The sequence below is a fragment of the Pungitius pungitius genome, chromosome 8, assembly GCF_949316345.1.
Source record: "Pungitius pungitius chromosome 8, fPunPun2.1, whole genome shotgun sequence".
NCBI classification, from domain to species: Eukaryota; Metazoa; Chordata; class Actinopteri; order Perciformes; family Gasterosteidae; genus Pungitius; species Pungitius pungitius.
The window spans coordinates 17,378,541-17,399,941 of record NC_084907.1 but is presented as its reverse complement, the minus strand read 5'-3'; the positions used below and the strand labels follow the sequence as shown (position 1 = coordinate 17,399,941).

The 21,401-nt window shown below is 44.7% G+C and overlaps 1 protein-coding gene across 4 annotated transcripts in view; it reads right to left on the bottom strand.

Annotated features, from left to right (window-relative positions):
* Window positions 1-232: 232 nt before the first annotated feature.
* Window positions 233-21,401, bottom strand: part of LOC119194145 (plexin-A1) — a 160,060-nt gene continuing 138,891 nt past the window's right edge. The window contains exons 21-32 of one of the 4 annotated variants that reach the window (XM_037448262.2): window positions 15,396-15,544; window positions 13,839-14,095; window positions 11,274-11,340; window positions 9,134-9,280; window positions 8,701-8,860; window positions 8,230-8,333; window positions 7,749-7,857; window positions 6,281-6,471; window positions 4,933-5,102; window positions 4,588-4,800; window positions 4,350-4,500; window positions 233-3,970 (exon numbers count right to left, since the gene is read on the bottom strand). In XM_037448262.2, the coding sequence (XP_037304159.2) occupies window positions 3,875-3,970; window positions 4,350-4,500; window positions 4,588-4,800; window positions 4,933-5,102; window positions 6,281-6,471; window positions 7,749-7,857; window positions 8,230-8,333; window positions 8,701-8,860; window positions 9,134-9,280; window positions 11,274-11,340; window positions 13,839-14,095; window positions 15,396-15,544 (1,814 nt within the window). In that variant the 3' untranslated portion in view covers window positions 233-3,874. The remainder of the gene's footprint in view (window positions 3,971-4,349; window positions 4,501-4,587; window positions 4,801-4,932; window positions 5,103-6,280; window positions 6,472-7,748; window positions 7,858-8,229; window positions 8,334-8,700; window positions 8,861-9,133; window positions 9,281-11,273; window positions 11,341-13,838; window positions 14,096-15,395; window positions 15,545-21,401) is intronic. The other 3 variants (XM_037448264.2, XM_037448265.2, XM_037448266.2) reach the window with 3 other exon arrangements.

Sequence of the window (21,401 nt, the reverse complement as noted above, 5' to 3'; positions counted from 1 at the left end):
TTTTCAATAATAACAGTTCGAGGGTTGCTGGCCCTGCAGTGCGCGTGGGGCCCAACACCACCCTCCATCTGTTACACCCTCCAACTGTTACAGGACGTTAAAGTACAGCCTCTCGTACCTTATTGCTTAAATAGAAGATACGCATGTACGTTAAATACTGTGATATCAACCATTGAGCAAAACAACTCCTTCCTCCCTCCCTCCATCTATAAAAACTGCACAAGTCTTTAAATAGAAATCTCAAGCCACATTTTATTTAGCAAAAAATGTTTAATCTCTCCTTGATGCGTGTTTATTTACAAGTAGTAAATCTGCAAAATAGGAAATAACAGAATATTTACATAATGAATGAACCTGCAAACTTGTGACAGTCGCTTTAAGTCTGTAACTGTGAAAATGTAGTTATTGTAGTACTAAAGTTCCTTTGCCATCTTTCTGAAATTCATTTGTTTTCCTGGATTCTGTGTAACATCCAACAACAACAACAACAACAAAAAGGAACAAAGATTTAGAGAAATTGAAGAAAACTGAAAATCACAAAAAATCCATTAAAAACAGAACGGTGCCAGGAGTTGCATTTGATTGAACAGGGAGATTTTTTTTTTGGAAGGTAAAACAGAGACTGGGCACTGGGAATAAAGAGCTGCGAATGTATACATGAGTCACATGACGTCCTGCTGACTGAGCTACTACTGAAGCCAGTGCAGCACTTGTTCACGTGTGCTGATCTGACAGCATCAAAGCGCAGTCGACATGTTGTTGTTCTTCGTCAGCTGATGACACCAAACACCCTTTAAGGACAGACTGTGGGCTGTAAACCACCTCCACAACAATTATTACGAGTCAACTATTCCACTAAACAGTGTTGACTGGGAAGTGTCACTAAATATGCATCCAGTAGGTCAATCCAAAAGGCAAGTAGCCATGCAGACGATGAACGAGCCGACTCCCTCAGCACTCCAACCAGATTACGACCACAATACGACACACGTGGAGCATGAACCTGAGAATGAATTGAGAATGTTTAAAAGTATATTTTAAAAGTAGCCTGCCACATCCCCCACCTGGGCACTTGTTGCCTCCCTTGGCTTTGCTGTGTGTGCTTTGCAGGGAGCGAGTGTATTTGTCCCCAGTGTACGTCGGGCTCAAACTGATCCGTCACAGCACTGCTGAGCTCTGGCCTCAACAATCATCTGTCTCCCTCCTGTGTGATCTACAGTAGCAGCACCAACATGTACAAATGCAGCAAAAGCTCAGCTGTACACTGACAAAAAAAAAAAAAAAAAAGGAAAAGGAAATAAAAGCGTGCTTTGAACTGTGCATGTTTTGGTGGTGGTTTTGCAGGCCTCTCTTTAATACGGCTGATTCTAGCAGACAGTATTTATTGTGGTCAGTGGTGGCCCCTCATGATTTGTTCTGGCAGATAATGAGTGAACTATCAAGTCCCCACAGATATCCAGTTGAACTTGGCTGATATTGCAGCTGTAGAAAGTAATTTCCCATCTCAGGCATGTAAACAATATGGTGGGTCGACATTAATTTGGGAGATTTAGTCCTTCTATTCTATTCCTGCATCTGAGCAGATGGTTTCGTTTTTTCAAGGAACCTGGCATAAATGGAGAGCGACAGCATTCATGATCAGCATAAAACAACAGCCCTAATGTTTGATAAAAAAATGTTTGATACGAGAGTTAAAGCAGCAAGTCACATTTCCATCACAAACACACGGATGCTCATCTGATGCAATAATTTCATTTTGATCCTCGAGATCAAGACAATAATCCTCAAGTTCGCTCAAGTACTTCAACTTCAGGCAAACTGAAGAGAATTTTGTCTTCTGTGTACCGTAAAAATTTACAATTTACATGTCACAAAATAAAAAGACAAAAGAACCAACGACCTGATTACAAAAAAATGGCAAACAACTTTTGTTCATCATGAAAAAGTATACAATTTACAAATGAAAACATCAACAAAAACATTTTACAGACCAGTTTGGTTTTTTCGGCAAGCAGAAAATAATTATCGAAAACATTATTTCTCAGCACAAAGTCAAAAAGCCCTGACTTAAAAAAAAGGAAACAAATAAAACCTCTACAGAGAGAAGTAATAAAAAAAAAAGAAGCTTAAGCCACACATGGCAGTAGGCTAGTTCTGAACAAGAGCTGCAGGCTAAGGGGAGGATTACTCAGCCTCGTGGAGCTAATGAACAGAGGAGTCTCACCTATTTATCTTTCTACATCCCCCCCCCCTCATGGATAGAAAACTAAACCCCCCCGTCTCCAGCAGACAGGTTAGAGGTTTAGAGACGTATCTTCTCCTTGTCCCTCTATCTGAGTGTTAACATGGGGAAAAAGAAGGAGAAAAAAAAAGTGCCTTTAGGCTGAAACCACTTTCTCACTTTGTTTCACTACAAAGGGGCCCAGCTAAGCTGTACTCTACCTCGCGCTCGCTCCTGTAAAGACGGAAACGGCGTCAGAGAGCACCAACGCTTACTTTGGCTTTTCTCCAGAACCACCGTTTCAAAAAAAAAAAAAAAAAAAAAACTAACGAGCCCTCCGACGCGATCCTCAGCGGTGGATGTGGTGGCTTCGCCGTATCGGGCCGATATTTCAGGTAGTGCAATGTATCTACTTCATTGTTCAGTTACTATGACGTGATCTACTCTACTGTCCCCTCCTGGCCCTCCAGAACAGACCCGGCCACTGTGCCACAAGAAAGCAACAATCCTGGGAGAATATATATTTTGGTTGTCGGAAACCAAAAGATTGCACTGATTGAATTCTAAACAACAGCAACTTCATGTTTTCACCATAACGCCATGAACTGTCCTGCCACGAGGAGGAGGAGGAAGAGGACGACCCTCGCTCCCCGTCGCTCCCAACAAGGATCTCACGATGGGTCGATACTCGAGCAGTTCTTTTCAGTCAGTAGGCATGTTCATATTTAAAATCATACGCTAGCACAGTCCATCTAACAAAATGTCTTTGCACTAAACAACATTCAAAGAAAACATGGCACGGTACGACGCTTCTTTTTTCGTTGTTCTTTTTTCTTTTGTACTTCTAATATCAAATTGTGTTTACTTCTCATGGTTTGTTGGTTTAATATGAAAATGAAAAACAACAAATGTATTTCTTTTTCCGTCTAATCTTTCTTTGAAAACTTGTTTTGCTGTATTTCCATATAATATCTAAGTCATCTTCCTCTGTAACGTTTCTGTAAATTGTGCAAATTCAGCAGTAATACAAGTGGCGAGAGATCAGAGAGTGGGCAGTTGATTACATCTATACAAAAAAAAAAAAGAAAAGAAAAACCTAACATCCTTTAAAACTGTGACACCCGTTAGAGTCACATGACCTAGGGAGCCTTTCTCCAATGGCTCATAACAGATTGGTCCATTCTGTTAATGACACCATGCATGGAGTTTCTTTCCAGGCTTCCATTGTTTTTTTTTTTCCTGACCATTTCTTCATCACGACAAGACTCCTGAAATCAAAATCAAGCAAACAACAAACACCTACATCCACAATAACCAAATGCTGTCAGTCTACTTATTCTCCATGTATGCATGTGTGCAAAATGTCTGGTGTCCCAGTCTCTCACACAGACACGAGCCCACACACTGTAAGGGGCTGCAGACAAACACACACATACACATGTAAGCGTATACGGGGCGGTCCATCTCTGCCGAATACTCCCCCCCCCCCCCCACCGCCGCCGCTTGCAGTAAACTGCCATGGTCCTTTTGCAGTTTGTCCGTCGTATTGTTGGGGTTTGGAGTGTTGTTTGTTGTCTGAGTGAGAGGAGCGCCGGAGAGAGACGGATGGAGGAGGAGTGAAGAGAAGGAGGAGGTGGAGGTGCCTCCTGGTCCTCAGCTGCTCAGTGCCATTGTGTCGATGACCTGCTCCAGCTTGCTCCTCAGTCTCTGCCTCCTCGCCTGCTCGTCCCGCTCCAAAGCCGACAATATCTGAGGACGGACAGGGGAAGGGCTCAGTCAGCGTCACAATGTGCCTGCTTTCCTGTTCCTAAACAAGGCTGCAAGAGGACAGCAACATGCCACCTGCCAGGTTTTTAGTTGATAAATACCAAAAAGAGAAGATCAAAAAGAGAGGCAGTTTATTAAAATGTCCCTTTCCATCAAATACTCACACAACTTTGTGAAGATTACACAAGACAACAGGTAATCATGGAGTGATTGGAGTCTAAATTTACTTGAAATCAGGAAATTTGGGAGTTAAAGTGTGATAAAGGACTCAATGTAGCTGAGAAGGAACTGCCAACAATCAGGGTAAAACTGTGATTAAATGCAAATATCTCTCTAGCGACCTTAGAAAGAAACATCTTACCTCGTCCTTGTACTTGACGATGTAGGAGTAAATCTCGTTGAGGGCCGACATGCTATTGAACTGGTTTGCGTGCAGGCGTGACTGCTCCGCCAAGTAGGCACTCATGTCCTGGTCACTGATGGCCGACATCCTGGAGATGTCAGAGTAGTACCTGGAGAAAAAAAAAAAAGAAGACGTTGAGATATTGACAATAGCAATTTGAAGCCGCTTTAAATTGACATGCGTTTTGTCAGCGTACCTTTCTACCCAGTTCTTATAGTTGGGGATGTCTTTAGCGTAGAGCAGCTTGTTCGAAGGCGAGTCTTTGCCGAGCTTATGCTCTGATGTTGAACAGGAATCCATGAAGGTCTGAGCCACCACGGACAAGCAGGCGTCCGTAATGCTGTTCTTATGGATGTCGAAGACAAACTGGGGGTTCTTGATCACGTTCACCCAGAACCGTAGAGGAAGACTGGAAGGATCGGGAGGAAGGAGACAGCGGAAGGGGTTGCACAGTCAGAAGGACTATCAAGGTGCAAAGACCACAAGACATTAATGAAACGCGTATCAGCAAACACTCCCAACGGCGCACGCACAAACCCACCAGTTGCTCTTCCAAGTGTGCCGTACGTCAGAGTCTGATATGGAGTGTTTGTCCGCCTGCTCGTCCAAGAAGTCAAACATGTACTTGATGGCGAGAGGCAGGGCACTTCCTCGGTGCGCGGTGCTGAAGATGGTCTCGAACAGGTCATCCACAAACTTCTGGAGTGTTCCCTGAGAAGGAGAACCAGCACTGGCTTAGTAAAACATGTATTTATTGGTTCATTGTCTCTTGTGTGTCACGTTTCTATAACGCCTACTTCCTGTTGGCTGGCTGGAGGCGATGGCTGTCAGTAGCAGGTTGAGGGTTTTTGGTTGAGGGTCTGTGTTATTTACAATATTGATTATGGGGCCCTAAGGTGGTTCTGAATTGTTTTTAACCCCATCACTTCTGAATCCTCACAATGTCCTCTTAAGTCAACTATTTGATGTATTGCACAAGGGTTCAGCACATTATATTCCATCTTTAAGCATCCAGGCCCCCTTTCACAAAACGTCATTGAAACCAGCTAGAAGTTGAATTTAGTTCGCACTTCTACACGCACCACAAATCAGCCTCCTAAACACACAGCGCTGTCGGGGCAGTAATAAATAAGAAAAGGCTGCAGTGCTCCAAGTTTCCCTCTGTTGTCTTCTGCTGGCTTGCATCTTAATCATTTCCCCATTGAGGCTGCCTTGATGCCGCTAACCTTACACTCTCCTACCAGGAGCTGGAACAATGGAAATCTAGAAGCAATGAGTGAAACATCCTGGGAGGGGAAGTATCATGCGGAGCTGAATCACCAAAGCAGTACATGCAAATACGGCCTGGCACGGTTATGAGACTCTGTGGGCAGTAGCCGTGTGTTCATAAACTATTTGTTGACGAGTTACTAGTTAAAAAGGCTAAAAAAAAAAAAAGGACATTGGCCTATAGACATGAGAAACAAACTAATCGAGGTAGAACATGCTGAGGGATCTATATGCAGGACACAAACAGCCTGACTCCAAGAAACCTTTCAGATCATCATCGGAACAAGGAGGAATTTGGTGACTAATGATCAAAGGCTAAAGGCCTGAGCCTGAAAGCCCTGAGGCCACCAACAGAGGGCCCAGTAACAGCTCAATAGACAAAGGTCAACCTCCTAATTAAGACACAATCACTAATTCTTGAGCATATGTGAGTCTTTGTCCAAAAGGTTATGAAAAATGTTAATGAGCATTGAGACCACAACCATACAAAGGTCAGGTAGAGTCTGCTGTTGAAAGTGGGCTTCACGAGACGGATGTGCTGGAGTGTTTTCCTTTTGTTTAAAAGTAGACACTTGAAGTGTGTGTGTGTGTGTATTTAAATATATACAGCTCCTCGATACCTTGGTGGCCAGCAGTCGGGTCAGGTAGATCTCAGAGACCATCTTGCTGCCTCTGTCCCCCTCCCTCTGGTCTGAGTGGTCGTGGTTCTTAACCAGGTGCCACAGCTTGGTGCCGCTCTCGAGGTCGGGGGTGATCATGGGCGTTCGGGAGCGCAGGCTGTCTGGGCTGCTGGCCGTCCTCAGCATGCTCTCTGGAAGGAGTGGAGGGGGAGACACACGGGGAAATTGAGGGAGTAGGCCAAAAATACCACAGGAAGAGCAGGAAGTTGTGGTCTGTAACATGAGTTTTTACCTTTAGTTTTATTTAAGCATCCAGGGGAAAGGATGCAAATGGAGAAAGAGGAAGGTCAGAGTGTTTGTTTTGAGTTTATGCAAAAAGCACATTTGGCTTTGGCCTTTTAGAGTCTTAGTCCATCTTGAGAAGGCAACGGCATTATTCAATTCACATAATCTGATAACACATGAAGCCCGTAGCTTGGTGCCAGTTTCTAGTTGCATGAAAGTTGAATTAATTTAATCTTAATCAACACTTCAAGGACAAGTACACATTAAGGTATAAAAGCATGAAGAACAAATGAATGGCGGCTACAGAAAGTAAGATCTCTACGTGAAGTTAAAATCTTTTCCTTCTACATTTAAGTGACTCTTTCATTTCAGAATACATTAGTCTGTCACTCTCCTTCCCTCCCTCCCTCCCTCCTTCTGTTGGACAGTGATCCCCTATTTTGTGACACCAAGCATTACACTCTCAGTTTGAATGCTTGTCACTTCCGCGACAAAGCAGGAATGGATTGAGAGGTTCAAAATGTCAGGAGCGAGTGAGATACAGGAAATACAGAGCAAGGTAGCTTGGTGCGTTTGTGAGTGTTTGTGTGTGCGTGTGACGTAGACATATTCGTATTAGTAAGTAGTTCACACCCAGCACTGACAATGTGCCTGATGATAACTGGATTCTATGTAATATATTTGGACCAATAGTCCAGTGTTCTTTTCACAAAAATGCACACTATCAATTGCTTTTATTTAACTACATTCTTTTGCCAGTTTGTCATCCTGAAAACCAATTTTTGATAACTGCATTCTGCTGTGAGCAACCTGGACCTTAGCTGTATGAACGTCTCCAATGGACTCGGCCTGTCTGGCTGAACCACATGTTGGAAACACCCAACATGCAACAGGCTCCAGCAGTTTGCATAATGATTTTTCACTGGCAAAGCCAATAATATATCATTAACACAAGTACACCAATGGCTGTTCGGGTGAAAAGTTACAGGACTCATGGTGTAAGCATTTCAATTGTTTAATTCAACATTAGTTTAAGGTTTATCTAATTATGAAAGAAGCACCAAGTACTCCAAAAGTTCTCGAGTTGATCTCTTGTTCGAAATGCTTTTCCACATATGAAATTAAGAGTCCTATTCAGACCACTGTACACACTGATGGACATGCACACAAAACACACACACACCTTCTCTCGTACCGTATCTGCTGAGGGACTTGGTGAATGTGGAGGAGTTGGAGATGTTGTAGGCCGAGTTCTGTTTAGGCACCAGGGCGATCAATGAGCCGTCTGTCACCTGAAACCGGATTCAAAAACATCAGTCAGTCTGCCGCAAACCGTCCCGCAGCGACACAAACGATCCCTGCAACGTCACCTCCTGTGAAAGAGGCATTCTACTACATGAGAGGGTGATTGAATATGAAAACTGCTATATTTCAATGGGCTGAATTATACCAAAAAACAATCACAACCATAACATGAACATGAATTCCACAGCAACAGTAATGTGCATCGATGAGGAGTTATTGTTGAAAAGGGTTTTGTGTTTTAGGGACAACACAACAAAGGCCAGGATTTATTTCTATTGGGGGTCTAGTTGATGCATCGGTTCATCCTTGCAACGGGGCAAGAGAGAGAGACAGCTTTCAGCGTCGATAGATGGTGTCACCTGGTAGTGAGCCAAGGTGTTGAGTCTCTTCCAGTCGTTGTCTATCTTGGTTGTGATATCCTCGTCCTGAAGGATGATGCGAGCCATCCTACCCTGCCGCCATTCTGTCACACACACACACAAAAAGGAGATGCAGGTAAGGTTGTGTGTGTATGATTGTGAGGAGTGGGACATGGATTGCATGCAAAGATTTATAACTTATCAAAAATTCCCTCCTGCAAACAGAAAAATAAGTTCCAGTGAAATAAAAAGGGATGCAGAGCAGAAATTGAAAAAACAAACAATGCACCATTTAAGTCTCATTTAGCCGGACTTGAACACATTTTGTTCAGACTCTAGAGGTCCCCCGGCTGTTTGAGAAAGCTCCTAAAGCGATTCCCTCTTAACCTCCTGTGCTAATGCACCTGCGCTCAGAGTGTATACCTTCCACTTGTGTGTTTGTGTGTATGCAACACTTCTCCTTCTCCTTACCCAGATCCATATCGGAGGCCTTGGGTCTCTGGGAGTACGGTGTCCCCTTGTACACAGCGTCGAGCAGCTTCTCCTTCACCTGCGTCACTGTGTCACAGTTTAGGCTCTTCACTGTCACCTCCGGAGCATTTTCATTCTCCGGGTTCACGCAGTGCAGCGTCTACAGGAGGTCAGAAGCAGAAAGGCACCGGTCACATTTAGCACAAGGAGGCAGTTGTTGTCTTTTCGATGTGTGGATGCATTTTGACCCTTTGTGGATTTTCCATATGCAAAGCAACATTTCAGTCTGCCTTTGGGAATCCACATTCAACCACGGCAACAGAGCACACCTCTTTATTACTAAGGTTTGTTTCATCAGAATAAAACAAATTTTTTATCCCATGAGACCAAAGGTGTTGTCCAACTGTCTGCCTTCACTTGCGAGCGTACTGACCAAAGTCTTGTAGTCAATCTGCTGCCTGATGAGTTTGTCCTCGCTGAGGGAGTAGCGGGCCTCTCCTGTGATCGAGTCAATTGGTCCCTTTTCCATTTGCTGCTTCATGGCGCAGTACAGCATAAAGAGAGGCTCGCCAGCACACTCCTGCAAACAGGGGACGAGAACGATAGAGGGAAGTAAGAAGAAGGAAGCGGGTAGAAATGAAACCACAGAGGGGATGGATTAAAAAAAAGAAAAGAAAGGCAGATTGTTAAAATGGCCACTAGGAATGCAACCGTGCAGAAACCCATGAAAAACAGCACAACAGCAAAAAGTGCATAACGTTGCCGAATACCGACAATTATATTTCTAATCTTCTCGGAACCAACCACAGGCAGAGCAGTAAAGGACAAGGCCGTGGCCCGTGTTGGCTAACAGCGCGCTGAAAGCTGACAGAAAACAACACGCACACATTTCTTTCTCCCTCGAATGCACACCGGAGCATCTCCCCAGTGTCTCTTCTTCGGGGGGGGAAAAACACCCTTTGTAAATCGCTGCTTGTGTGTGTGTGTCAGTAAGTGAGTGAGCAAAAAGGAGAGGAATCATTGAGACTGTGAGTGTGAATGAGTGGCAATTGATTGAGGAGTTAATAGAAGGTTAACGACTGAGGGCTGAAAAACGCTTGGAGAAGCACTTTGCTGTGTGAGACATGTCAACCAGGCAACAAGCTGTGGGATGTCGGGCCCCCGCCTCCCCGTCGCTCGCCTTTTTCCGCATCCTCTCAGCGCTTCAGCTGGTCTGCCAAATGAGCACGGCCTGCTCCCACAACTTCTCCGCTCCCCTTTGGAAGAGACGGCGTTTTGGGTTGGGGGCAAACATCGGTGCGGTTACTGATGGCTTCTGACTGAAGGACCCCCCCCCCCCTCTCTCTCCTTGACAAGCGGGGAGCCGCTCAGTAACAACTACTATGATGCTTCCCGTCTATTGATTCACTCATATTATGGATTAAGGATGCCATAGAGCATCTAAAATAAAAGTGAAATCTGCATTTTGACTTGAAGCAGCAGAAATGCAGTGGTCATGCAACCGCCGCACTCCCGCAGGTAGATACACTTATAGTAAAATATGGAGTATAATGATGGTCCTCCTGTCTGTTCACACATTTTTTTAGGCCTTTTGCTCTTACACGACCCCTAAAACGTCAGGAGAAAGAGGCGCTGAAGGTCAAAGGTTAGACGGCTGCTAGTCATTTGTTTCCAACCCCGATATGTCCTCCTCTCCCTTGCACTCTTCATCCAGGTTTTTCATTCTAAAACATTGCTCACATCCCCAACGTCTCCTCTCACACTTCTGACCATTTCCTTCCACTTCCTCTCACCTTGTCCTCTCTCAGTCCTATTTCCTCTAAAGTTCCTAAAACCAGCTGTTATAAAAGATCCCAAACAGCTTCCATGGTGACCCACTCTCCTGCCTCTGAACCCCTCTGTGGCTGTCAAAACCTGAGCCCACACACACGCAGATGTTAGCGGGGGCCCTGGCTGCTTGGCTGGTTCACTGTCCACTAGAATGCCTTTTCCAGCGGGGGTTTAAGCACCCGCTTCTAACTGATTAGCTGCAGCAATGTTTGAATGTAGAGAATGTCTGGATGTGGAAACTGGAATTTGGAAGAGTTTAAGCCTCAATAAGTCTCTCTGATTCTATATCTGAGGGAGAAGAATTCAAAGAGAGAAAGACAACATACAGACGCAGAGAGGGACAGACAGAGAAATGAGAGAATGCATTTGTGTAAGATCTATACTTTGCTCTTATTCTAATCCCAAGAGCTCTGAAGGGAAACACACACACACATCCTTGGCTGTAAAATCATTCCAGTCGGGGACACAAAGAGAGGCAGTTATTACTACGGGCTAAGGAGATCACAACAACATGACCAGCTGTGTCTGAACAGCACCTCAAACTACATTCTCCTCAATTCGGACAAAGGAGAATTTATCACCTGAAAGGTGAGGGAGAGGTACCTCCGCCTTATCGAGTGCTGCAGCTGTCAATGTGGGAGTTAGAGGGACGTTTCCTCGTTCACAAAATGCAGCGGTTTTGCTATTGCTTGCAAACTTGTGTGTGTCCCGTGTGCGTATTTTTGTGTGAAAGACCATTTTACCTTGAGGAACTTGTAGAGCAGGAAGGTGAACCAGTTGGTGAGCATCTTTTCAGCGACTGACTCCGTCCTGGGACAGCGATGAAGGGGAGGGAAGAGAGAGGAGATGGTGAAGGGAGAGAAGGAAGTAACACAAAAATGAGTGACGGTTAAATGAAGAGTAAGAGATACCGTGGCAAACCCCCCCACTTAATTCATTGTTTTGAACCCCCCCTCCAAACACACACACACACTTCAAGCAAACCTACTTGTCTTCATTAGAAAAGCCGCAATTAGTATAATTCACCAACTTCTCTCGTTAATCACAAACCTGCCGTGTAATGAGGGGAACCTCCACACGTGCACACTCTTGAACACACGTGAACAACAAGCGAATGAAAACACGGCAATTAAAGGCATTGTAATTAATGGACTTATTGCGTCTAATTTGTTAAACAGCTGAAAGGGAGCCCGGCACTAACGGTATGTGGGGAGAGGAGAGAGATTATTTCTCCCTGTGCCTTATCCTCCTCAGAAGAAACGGGATGAGTGCTTTACCATCAAGTCCTTGTTTCTATCAGATAAATGGGGGGGTGTACAAAGGAGCCTTCTGCTGGGTTACTGGGTTGTCTATCTGGGCCACATTCCCACACGTCTTTTAAACATTCGTCTTTGTGTCATTAGCAAGGCGCCATGTGCACAAAGGAGCAGAGGGGCACATTCTGTTGAGAAATGACAGGACAGCGACATATTTTCTAATCAACTGCACAGAAATTCTTTTTTTTTTTTCTCATGACAGATGAGAAGTAGTAAGAAATACCGGGAAAAAAAACAAGAAACTAGGCCAGTGTGCTGGTGATATCAGCGAGGGCCTGTAGCAGGAACGATACGTGAACTCCTACGCTTCCGCATCCCTCCCTGACTTTTGTTTGATGTATGTGGAGCAATTTTCTTCTTCTTTTTTTTTCATGGCTGTCAGCAAAATATCGCGGATGAAAGATGAGGCAACTTGGAACCGAAGGATGGAAGACGATGGAGGCGAATACACCTGGACAGAACAGGCTTTTGGCCATGTCAGGACATGATAGTGGGTGAAGCTTAACATAATTTCATTTAGGGAAACCATGTCACTGCATCACTCGTTACAAAGATTGTAACCATGCCGTACAAAGAGGGTTGCTTTAGATTTTCCTGAGTGTGTGCCAATAATGTGCCAATCTCACCGAATGCACACAACGCCATGGAGTCATCATTGCAACGGGAGAGAAGAGCTCACGAGGGAGCAGATTATTCAGGATTCTGCTTTTCTTTGTGCATGTCTAAAAAAGTAAAAATAAATCTAAAGTCTATCTAACATGTCTATTGCAGGAACACCAAAACCAGGGTGAACTGTGTGTAATAATTGCCGAGCTTATTATGGCCAGCTCCCGAGGCTAGTGTAGTTAGCAGGGGCTCCGTGTTGTAACCATACGCACCAAGGGGGGATTGGAAAAGGCTTCACACAGGCACACTGGCTAAGAGTCATTTATTTGATTAGATTTTTAATTAAATATCTCTCAGAGGAGGAGAGAAAAAAAAATAACTTTTTTCTATCATTTAATGTCTAATTCCAATTTATTTGGAGAAAGGCCATTTCTTTAATTGTGCCTTTCCTTTGAACATGTGTATCTTTTCCTGTCTGTCTATCGGAGCTCATTTTTTCATCCTCCCTTTGCCCATCTACTCTCTCAACATATGGCCCCTTCCTACAACCTCTCTATTCTTTCCTTCCTTCTGCCCTCCACCCCCCGTGTTTCTCCTTCCATCAATGAGCCTCAGCCCAAGTCTCCCTCAAGACATTTTGCCCTCTTTGTCAATCACCACGTCTCTTCTTCCCTCTGCACCATCCACCTTCCTCTCATTGCCGTTAACTCTTTCACGTCACGTGCTTTCCCTCCACTGCTGCTCATTTTGCCTTTTACCAATACGGTCTGTTTCAATCCCTCACCCTCTGCCTTGTAAATCCTCCTCGTTTCCTTTTACATCCACTCTATTCCTCGTACCTTTACCCTCTCTGCCTTTCTAACAGCGTGAGGGTGAGAGGGGATCGAGGAGTGTGTGACTGCGGCTCTACTGGGAGTGTGTGTGTACTCAGCGGTGTAATCCTCTCTGACAGGGACAAGGTTGAGAGATGGAGACAAGGTAATGTCAAATAGGCCTCTAGAAGCTACAGTCCCAGTCCCCTGCCTTCCTGCTTCGCAACTTCAGCTTCAGCTTCAAAAACAAATCACTTTTGAACATTCTCACCATTCATTTTGGCACCATAACGAGTATCTGACTGGGTTTGCTTGTGGATTATCACTGCCATGGCAACATGAGGAACCATAGAGCAGGGAACAAAAGCAAGTATGTGGCTTTTTTCTTCTTTTTTAAGGCTGAATATTCAAGGTGCCCACTTGTAGTGTGTTGTCTCATCCTTAAGGATGCTCAAAACAAGTGAGAAGGATGATAAACAAAAGTGACGTAACCTCAAACTCCCCGCCCCCCCCCCATGCTTTCTGTGGCATGTTTTTGTCCGAGTCGTTTCCGTCTGCGTCTGTTTTTTTATACCTCCTGAGTAGGAGCTTCGGGTGGTTCTTGCTCTCCAGGTTTTTGTCGATGAGGTCAGACAGGAGCTGCTTGAGGACGCCCGTGGCGTACTCCATCTCGCCCTGCAGCGCCGTCATGATGAGGGAGGCCACGTTGCCGCGGTCCCGCATGGAGAAGGACCGCTGGGCTTCCAAGGTGCGGATGAAGGTCAGGAGGAAGTGCTTTTTGGTCAGCAGCTGGCCGAACAGCGTCAGGGCCTTCTCCGTGTTAGCAGGGACCTGGATAGGAGGGCACAGAGGGGATGATGGGGAGGAGAGGGATGAAGAGCGGATGACGGGTGTGAAGGTAGAGTAAAGGTTAAGGGCGGAAACGTGGCCAAGAAGGAGGGAAAAGAGTATGAGGAATATAAGACGAAGAGTACATTGGAAAGGGGGCCTCATGTGCACTCATGCAGATACACTAACAACTTATGTATCTACAAAGAAGGAAAATACGCTTGCATCAATACGACTTTGTACTTTTTCTTCATATTATTGTCCCAATGCCGTCCCATTTCACCAGTTCTCTTTACCTCTCCACCCATCCCCTTCTTCTTTCAAAGCTACGAGCGGGTCTCCCCCTCTGAGGGAGAGAAACGGAGGCTTGGAGGGAGAACGCGAGTTTCATGCTGTAATAAGAAATTGATCTGCTTACTAGCGCACTACTGTGGCCTGTGATTGCTTGGGCCATACAAAATGAAAATCCAATGTCGCGCTGCAACATCCCTTTGGAATACCGTTGATAGCACGAGCAGATACTGCATCTCTTAAAACCCCGTCCCTAATGTCGCCGCCATACGTGCATGTCAGTGCTGCGCTAGTGTGCATTTCGGTGTGATGTATGTGTGAGAGTCTAATGTATACAGGGAAATGGTGGAAGTTTGTGTCCACGCTGCCTTTATACGAGTGATACTGAGTAGTAGTGGAGGGGAGAGGTTTTATTGAGCGTGAACTGAACATTGCTTTTTCAGAAGCCTCAAACAGGTTTGATCCTGCAAAGTCACCCAGTCTTAGTGGAGCTTGGACTTTGCTCACTTCCCGAAAGAAGAAGATCCGTCTCTTTACTGCATTACGTCAAATTTGAGATAAGAGCTTAGATCATCAAAGTTATCTTTTTCTAGTTTTAGACTAAAGCTTCTCCTGCCTTGACCCCTCCAGTTCGGAGCTGCTTCGGATGAAAGACATTTGGTGGATACAAATCAGGAGTCTTTAACATCTCATTTGCATTTAATTTTTTTTTGGAACCCTTTAATGTTTCTCCTCTAAACCCTGACCCTGAACAACCCCTGCCACCGACTCACAGATCAAAATAAAAATTAATCTTTACATTTTATTCCCCACGGAATATTGATTTCTGAAACTTTTGGAAGCCTCAACTGTTGAATCAAACTCTGGATTGATCACTTTGTTCTATGGACCGAAGTCATTGCTTCGTATTTTTTCTTTGAAATTTCTGATGGCATATCCAAACAGACACACAGTACGACTTACACTCACACTGGGAGGGAGTGTGTGTGTGAATGAAGAGCTCTCTACTGACCCGTACCTCCATCTCCTTAAGCACAGGATGGTCCTCAATCCCGGGAAACAGGACTCTCATGGCGTAGGTGCGGTATTCCAGAAAGGGGATTCCTGCTCCATCCAGCTCCTGAGTGAGTTCGTGGATGTCCGTCTGCAGCTCCGCAAAGGCTGCGCGAAATACAAGCACATCATGAATGTTGTGCTACGGTTGCATTGATGTTCCAGGTGACAAAGATATATTTGATATGCCCCAAAAAGGAATGCAAATACAGGATTTCAATTGTTTTTAACACTGATCCTGATTTTGATGACAAATCATAATCAATCTTACATTTTACATTAAGCATTCTGTCAGCAGATTTCCAATACAAAACACAAAGATAGACACTTAATGACTTTTTTTCTAAAAACAAACCACTGCTTCTATACGTGCAGAAGAGGAATTTCTTGGGAAATAGCAATGCTCGGCAACAAGGTAGATTGAAACACCATCAAGTGAGCAGCTAAAAGAATGAAACGGTGAAAGTTGTGAAATATAATAATTCTCCAATTTCTAATTAGGGTTCTCAGTAATAATCATGAATTGTTTCCTCTCGGATAATTAGGAAACATTAAAGGGAGAGTCATGTTTTAATATGAGGATCATATAGTGAGTGTATTACATCTACAGCAGATGGTGGTTGGCTTGTCCCCAGTTTGGACAGAGGAGAACCAGCACGGAAGCAAACCAACTGCTGGGTTTGTTAGACTGAATTCAAAGTGAAACCTGTCTCACAAAGCTTCACTTTCTGTTTGCTTCCGTTTGGAAAATAGTTGTACAAAATCCTAAATTTGCTCTCGCCTTTCTTTTGGTGGCTTATACACGTTTTGCTGCTGATAGCCCTACATATCTTTGCTCTTAAGGATGTTCTTTTGCTCCCTGACCGACCGACCAGTAGATAGAACTAGAAAATGCATTTCCTGCTGTAAATGCGTTGGAATGCTAAAACCTCAAATGAATTTCAGAAAATTGCTCAAAATACAGAAATGAAAAAAGGTGAAATGAATTTGACAGAATTGCAAAAAAATACAGAAATGGGACACGTTGTAAGGAATTTTAATAGATTTGCTAAAAATTAATTTTGGGAAAAGCTAAAATGAAATACAAAGAATTGCTGAAAATACATACATGGCAGAAGCTGAAATGAATTTGAAAAAATACAGAACTAACCAAAGCTGAGAATTGTAGAAATATAAGTGTACTAGTTGTACTAGCAGTAGATGAAGAACGTCCCCAAAACACAAGCCCATTCCTCACTGAACGGCCGTCTCAAGTGCCACGGGCATGCCGGGAGAATGGCATAAACACGCAGCGTTCCAATACGTAACCGGAGACGTTCCCTATAAGGTAACTCGAGCTGCGTGTAAACGCTGTGGGAACGCCAATGCCCACTCCGCCATATGAGCCAGTGACCGTAGTGTGAAGTCAGGGCGCACATTCTGACGAGAGCACCTGCGCTCCAGGCGTGGAGTTAAGGTCGAGGCGATAAAACCTCACGAACATGTGCAGAGAGGACCAGCCAGAGACCAGAAAAAATTCAACCCGCAAAAACAGCAACATCTGGGACACTACGAGTTAGAGGTGGAAGAGGAAGAGGATGAGTAGTCATTTCAGTCATTTCCCTGTTCATCCCTCTTCCACGGATTTTCCTGTGTATTTTTGTTGGGAAATAAAAGATCGAGTCCTCCCCCCCGTGACAGGTAAAAAATGCAAAAAAATAGGGACTCTTTAGGGACGTGGGGTCCCTAAAGAGTCCCTATTTTTTTGCATTAATTAGCAGAGATAAACCGAAGCACTCGGAGAAAACTCTCAAAGACAACCCTAAACTGAGGGAACTTTCAAACAGGAAACCAACGGTATTACAATGTTGCTCCTGAGCCTTATGAGGATGTTGCATCTTCTTGGCATTGCCATGTGGGTCACCAGCATCTTGCAAACGTGGTTATATTATATTTTTTTGCATTAATTAGCAGAGATAAACCAAAGCACTCGGAGAAAACTCAAAGATGGATGGAGCCCAAAGGCTCCATCTGAGGGTTCAAGGCCTCAAACTGCTGGGGTTTTTTTTTGCATTAACCAGCAGAGATAAACCGAAGCACTCGGAGAAAACTCTCAAAGACAACCCTAAACTGAGGGAACTTTCAAACAGGAAACAAACGGTATTACAATGTTGCTCCTGAGCCTTATGAGGATGTTGCATCTTCTTGGCATTGCCATGTGGGTCACCAGCATCTTGCAAACGTGGTTATATTATATTTTTTTGCATTAATTAGCAGAGATAAACCGAAGCACTCGGAGAAAACTCAAAGATGGATGGAGCCCAAAGGCTCCATCTGAGGGTTCAAGGCCTCAAACTGCTGGGGTTTTTTTTGCATTAACCAGCAGAGATAAACCGAAGCACTCGGAGAAAACTCTGAAAGTTCCCTCAGTTTAGGGTTGTTTTTAAAGCAGGCAACGGACGGTATTACAATGTTGCTCCTGAGCTGTATGAGGATGTTGCATCTTCTTGGCATTGCCATGTGGGTCACCAGCATCTTGCAAACGTGGTTATATTATATTTTTTTGCATTAATTAGCAGAGATAAACCAAAGCACTCGGAGAAAACTCTCAAAGACAACCCTAAACTGAGGGAACTTTCAAACAGGAAACAAACGGTATTACAATGTTGCTCCTGAGCCTTATGAGGATGTTGCATCTTCTTGGCATTGCCATGTGGGTCACCAGCATCTTGCAAACGTGGTTATCAAACACGTCTGTTGTTTCTTACAAGTTTGGAGAACTGTCACTATGCGTGTTCTTCCGTGTGGACATGGCGCTCATGAATCTTTTGAGCAGGCTATCTTTCTTTGGCTTCATCATGTGCTTCACCAGTGCCATGCAGGTTTTATCCATAAACTCTGGCTGATTTTCCTTTAGATGCACAAACAGCTTATGTGCACCATGCATTGTCTTCCACAGGTCCTTGTAAGCTTCCTTGTCAGCGATCTTGATGTTTTGTTTCCGTGCCTCGACGGTAACATCAATATGTTGGAGCTTTTCAAAGACCTGCTGAGTGATTGAGTCAACAATGGGTTTGTTGCAGGTAGCCGCTTTTGAATCCCCCGTTACCCGGCTGACCAGCCTTTCCACCACGGTCCTGCACTCCAATTCGTCCCAATGGTTTAAAGGCAAGCTGGATTGGGCCGGTCTTTCAACAATAAATTGTCCTAGCTCCATCTGGGGGTCTGCTCTTCTTGGGCTTTCAATAACAACGTCCCACTCTGAGTTTGATGGCAATCTGGATTGGGCCGGTGTTTCAACGATCAATCTTTTGAACCAGTTACGTTTATATGGCTCTATCATGTGCTTCACCAGTGCAATGCAGATTGTCTCCTCAAAAAACTTAGTATTTTTCCTTAGAAGCAATGGCAGGTTCTTTGCACTGTCCGTCCTCAGCAGGTCTATGTAAGCTTTCTTGTGAGCAACCTTGATGTTTTGTGTCCGTGCCTCGATGGTAACATGAATATGTTGGAGCTTTTCAAGGACATGCTGAGTGATTGAATCAACAATGAGTTTGTTGCAGGTAGCCGCTTTAGAATCCCCTGTTATCAGGCTGACCAGCCTTTCCACCACGGTCCTGCACTCTAATTTGCCCCAGCGATTTTTTGTGATGATCTCAGCTTGCACCTCATGGCCAGGAGCCGGGTCTGACTGAATGGAGTCCGTTGTAAATACGACACATCCATTTTTAACAGGCAACTTTGAGGTTGATGGCAAACTGGATTGTGCTGGTGTTCCAACAATAAATTGTCCCAAAGGCTCCATCTGAGGGTCTCTTCTTGTGGTTACAATAACAACTGGCCACAAACAGGATTGGGTTGATGTTTCAATGACCGAATTGTCCATCTGAGGGTTTAAGATCTCAAAATGATGTGGAGAATTTTGGATTAACTGATCACTGTCCCTAGTTAAACTGGATGGAGCCGTAATGTAGCATTCAGGTTCTGAGGTCTCTGTTTCAGTCAAAGTCAAGTCGTTGCTTTCAAGACTGTGCACCGGACTGCTTTCCTCTGTGCTCGAGTCGATGGAGCAATCAGAAATTTCAAATTCCATATTAATTTCGCATTCTCCAAACGGCTCTGTTACCAATTTAATGGCCTCCAAGATTTCTTCATAAGTGTCAACGTAGAATTCCATGTTCATAATGCCGGCTTTTACAGGGAACTATGGATCCTTGGAATGAGAATTCACTCCAAATTCACTCTTACCAAAATTGCTGGAGTGAAGTGCCTTGAATTATGTCAAGTGATCAACGTACAGTGTACTGTTTACGTGTCCTTGGATTGCCTGTTTGTCAAGATCAAAGCCGTAACATAGCAACGGTAACTTGGTAACGCGGGGTCGTGACGTACGTCGTGACGCACATGACGACGCGGTCAATGCGTAACTCCGCCGCCGTGAGCGATACTCAGCGCAAAGGAGAGAGCGTCTAAACGCGACCACGCAGGGACGGAACTCTGTCTGCTGGTGCTCGCGCGCGCATAGGTCCGTAGATGCGCGCACGTGGCGTGCGTGCGTGGCAAAGAAATATTAAAACGTTTTTTTATTTTTTTCCGGGGGGCGGGTGGGTGGGGGGCGGTCAGTGCGTGATGGATTCATTGGCTTTATTATTTCAAAGCCTCATTTTCCAACTGGAAAGCCGTCGATTACAATTGTTCACTCCTCAGTGCGCAGTTTCGCCCACCAGCGGACCCCCTCCTTCCCCCTAACCCCGGCTGGTCCACCGTAACTTTTGACGTGCTTATCAACGGACGGACCTTCTTGCGGTCCGATAAAGGTTATTAATAGTATATTAAGTTGACGCTTTGTTGCGTAAAATAAAGACCAAACGATCTCCTGTCATTCGCGTAAGGAGACAAACTCACGTGTCTGCAACTCAATCACCGAAAGAACAACGTCACGCCCCTCCCACGTAACTTTTGACTCTGTCATAATCCATTTTCTTATTACCACTAATGCCAAAAAAAAAGATTTTCCAAGTAGCGCGAAACCAAAGTGGTCAAGTGTGAGTTCAGCCGCACACTGTTAGTAACCGGTGTATAGGTTAACACAACAAGCGAGTGCAAATAAAAGGGGGGAGCTAAAAGACGGGTATGTAGTCGATGCACTTACACTTCTAATAGCCTCATACAACCCCACTTAAAAACACCTGAACCATCCCTTTCAAAAAAAAGGGACACAAACCGTGATGCAGATCGTTCAACTTTAAATACATGCTGAAGTAAAAATAAACTCCAGAACCCGTCTACACCTGGGCTTCTGCTATTCATGCCCCAATCAATCCGGTACCGGCACGTATTAGAGCGGAAAATGCGGAGGAAAAGATGGAGGCGTGTGGAGGAGCAGCTGAGAGAGAGGGGAAAAGCGTTCTCGGTGGCTGGAGGGGAGTTCAGGATGGAAGTGCACACAGGAACAGGAACATGAGCCTGTGACCACACACACACACACACACACACACACACACACACGCACGCACACGCGCGCGCGCACACACACCTCAGATTTTTTCCTGTCCTGCCCCACAGCTGAACACATTGTGCCCGAATGATTAATGTGAGTGCATGTGTCAGTGTTTTTACACATTTCCCATTCCCTACGAGTGTGTGTTCTGACCCGTTCTGTATACTCCGGCGGCTTCACAAGTCACATCTAGAGGGAACAAATGGGATCAAATCCAATTTCTCACTCACTTCCCATAAGAAAGTGCATATATATTTTTTGCCGCGCTGCCTTGATTCTATTTTATGAATACAAAGCTCCCTTGAGGAGAAAATATACAGCTTTACGGTTGCATTAACTCAACTGCGTGTGTGCCCTATAGAGTCCCCCAAAACACACTAACACATGGACACACAACCCAAACACATCAAGAACCAAAGCCCAGACTAACAGATGGCTTGTGTCACCCTATCCCTCTCCTCCCTATCTCTCTTTTTCTCCCTCATT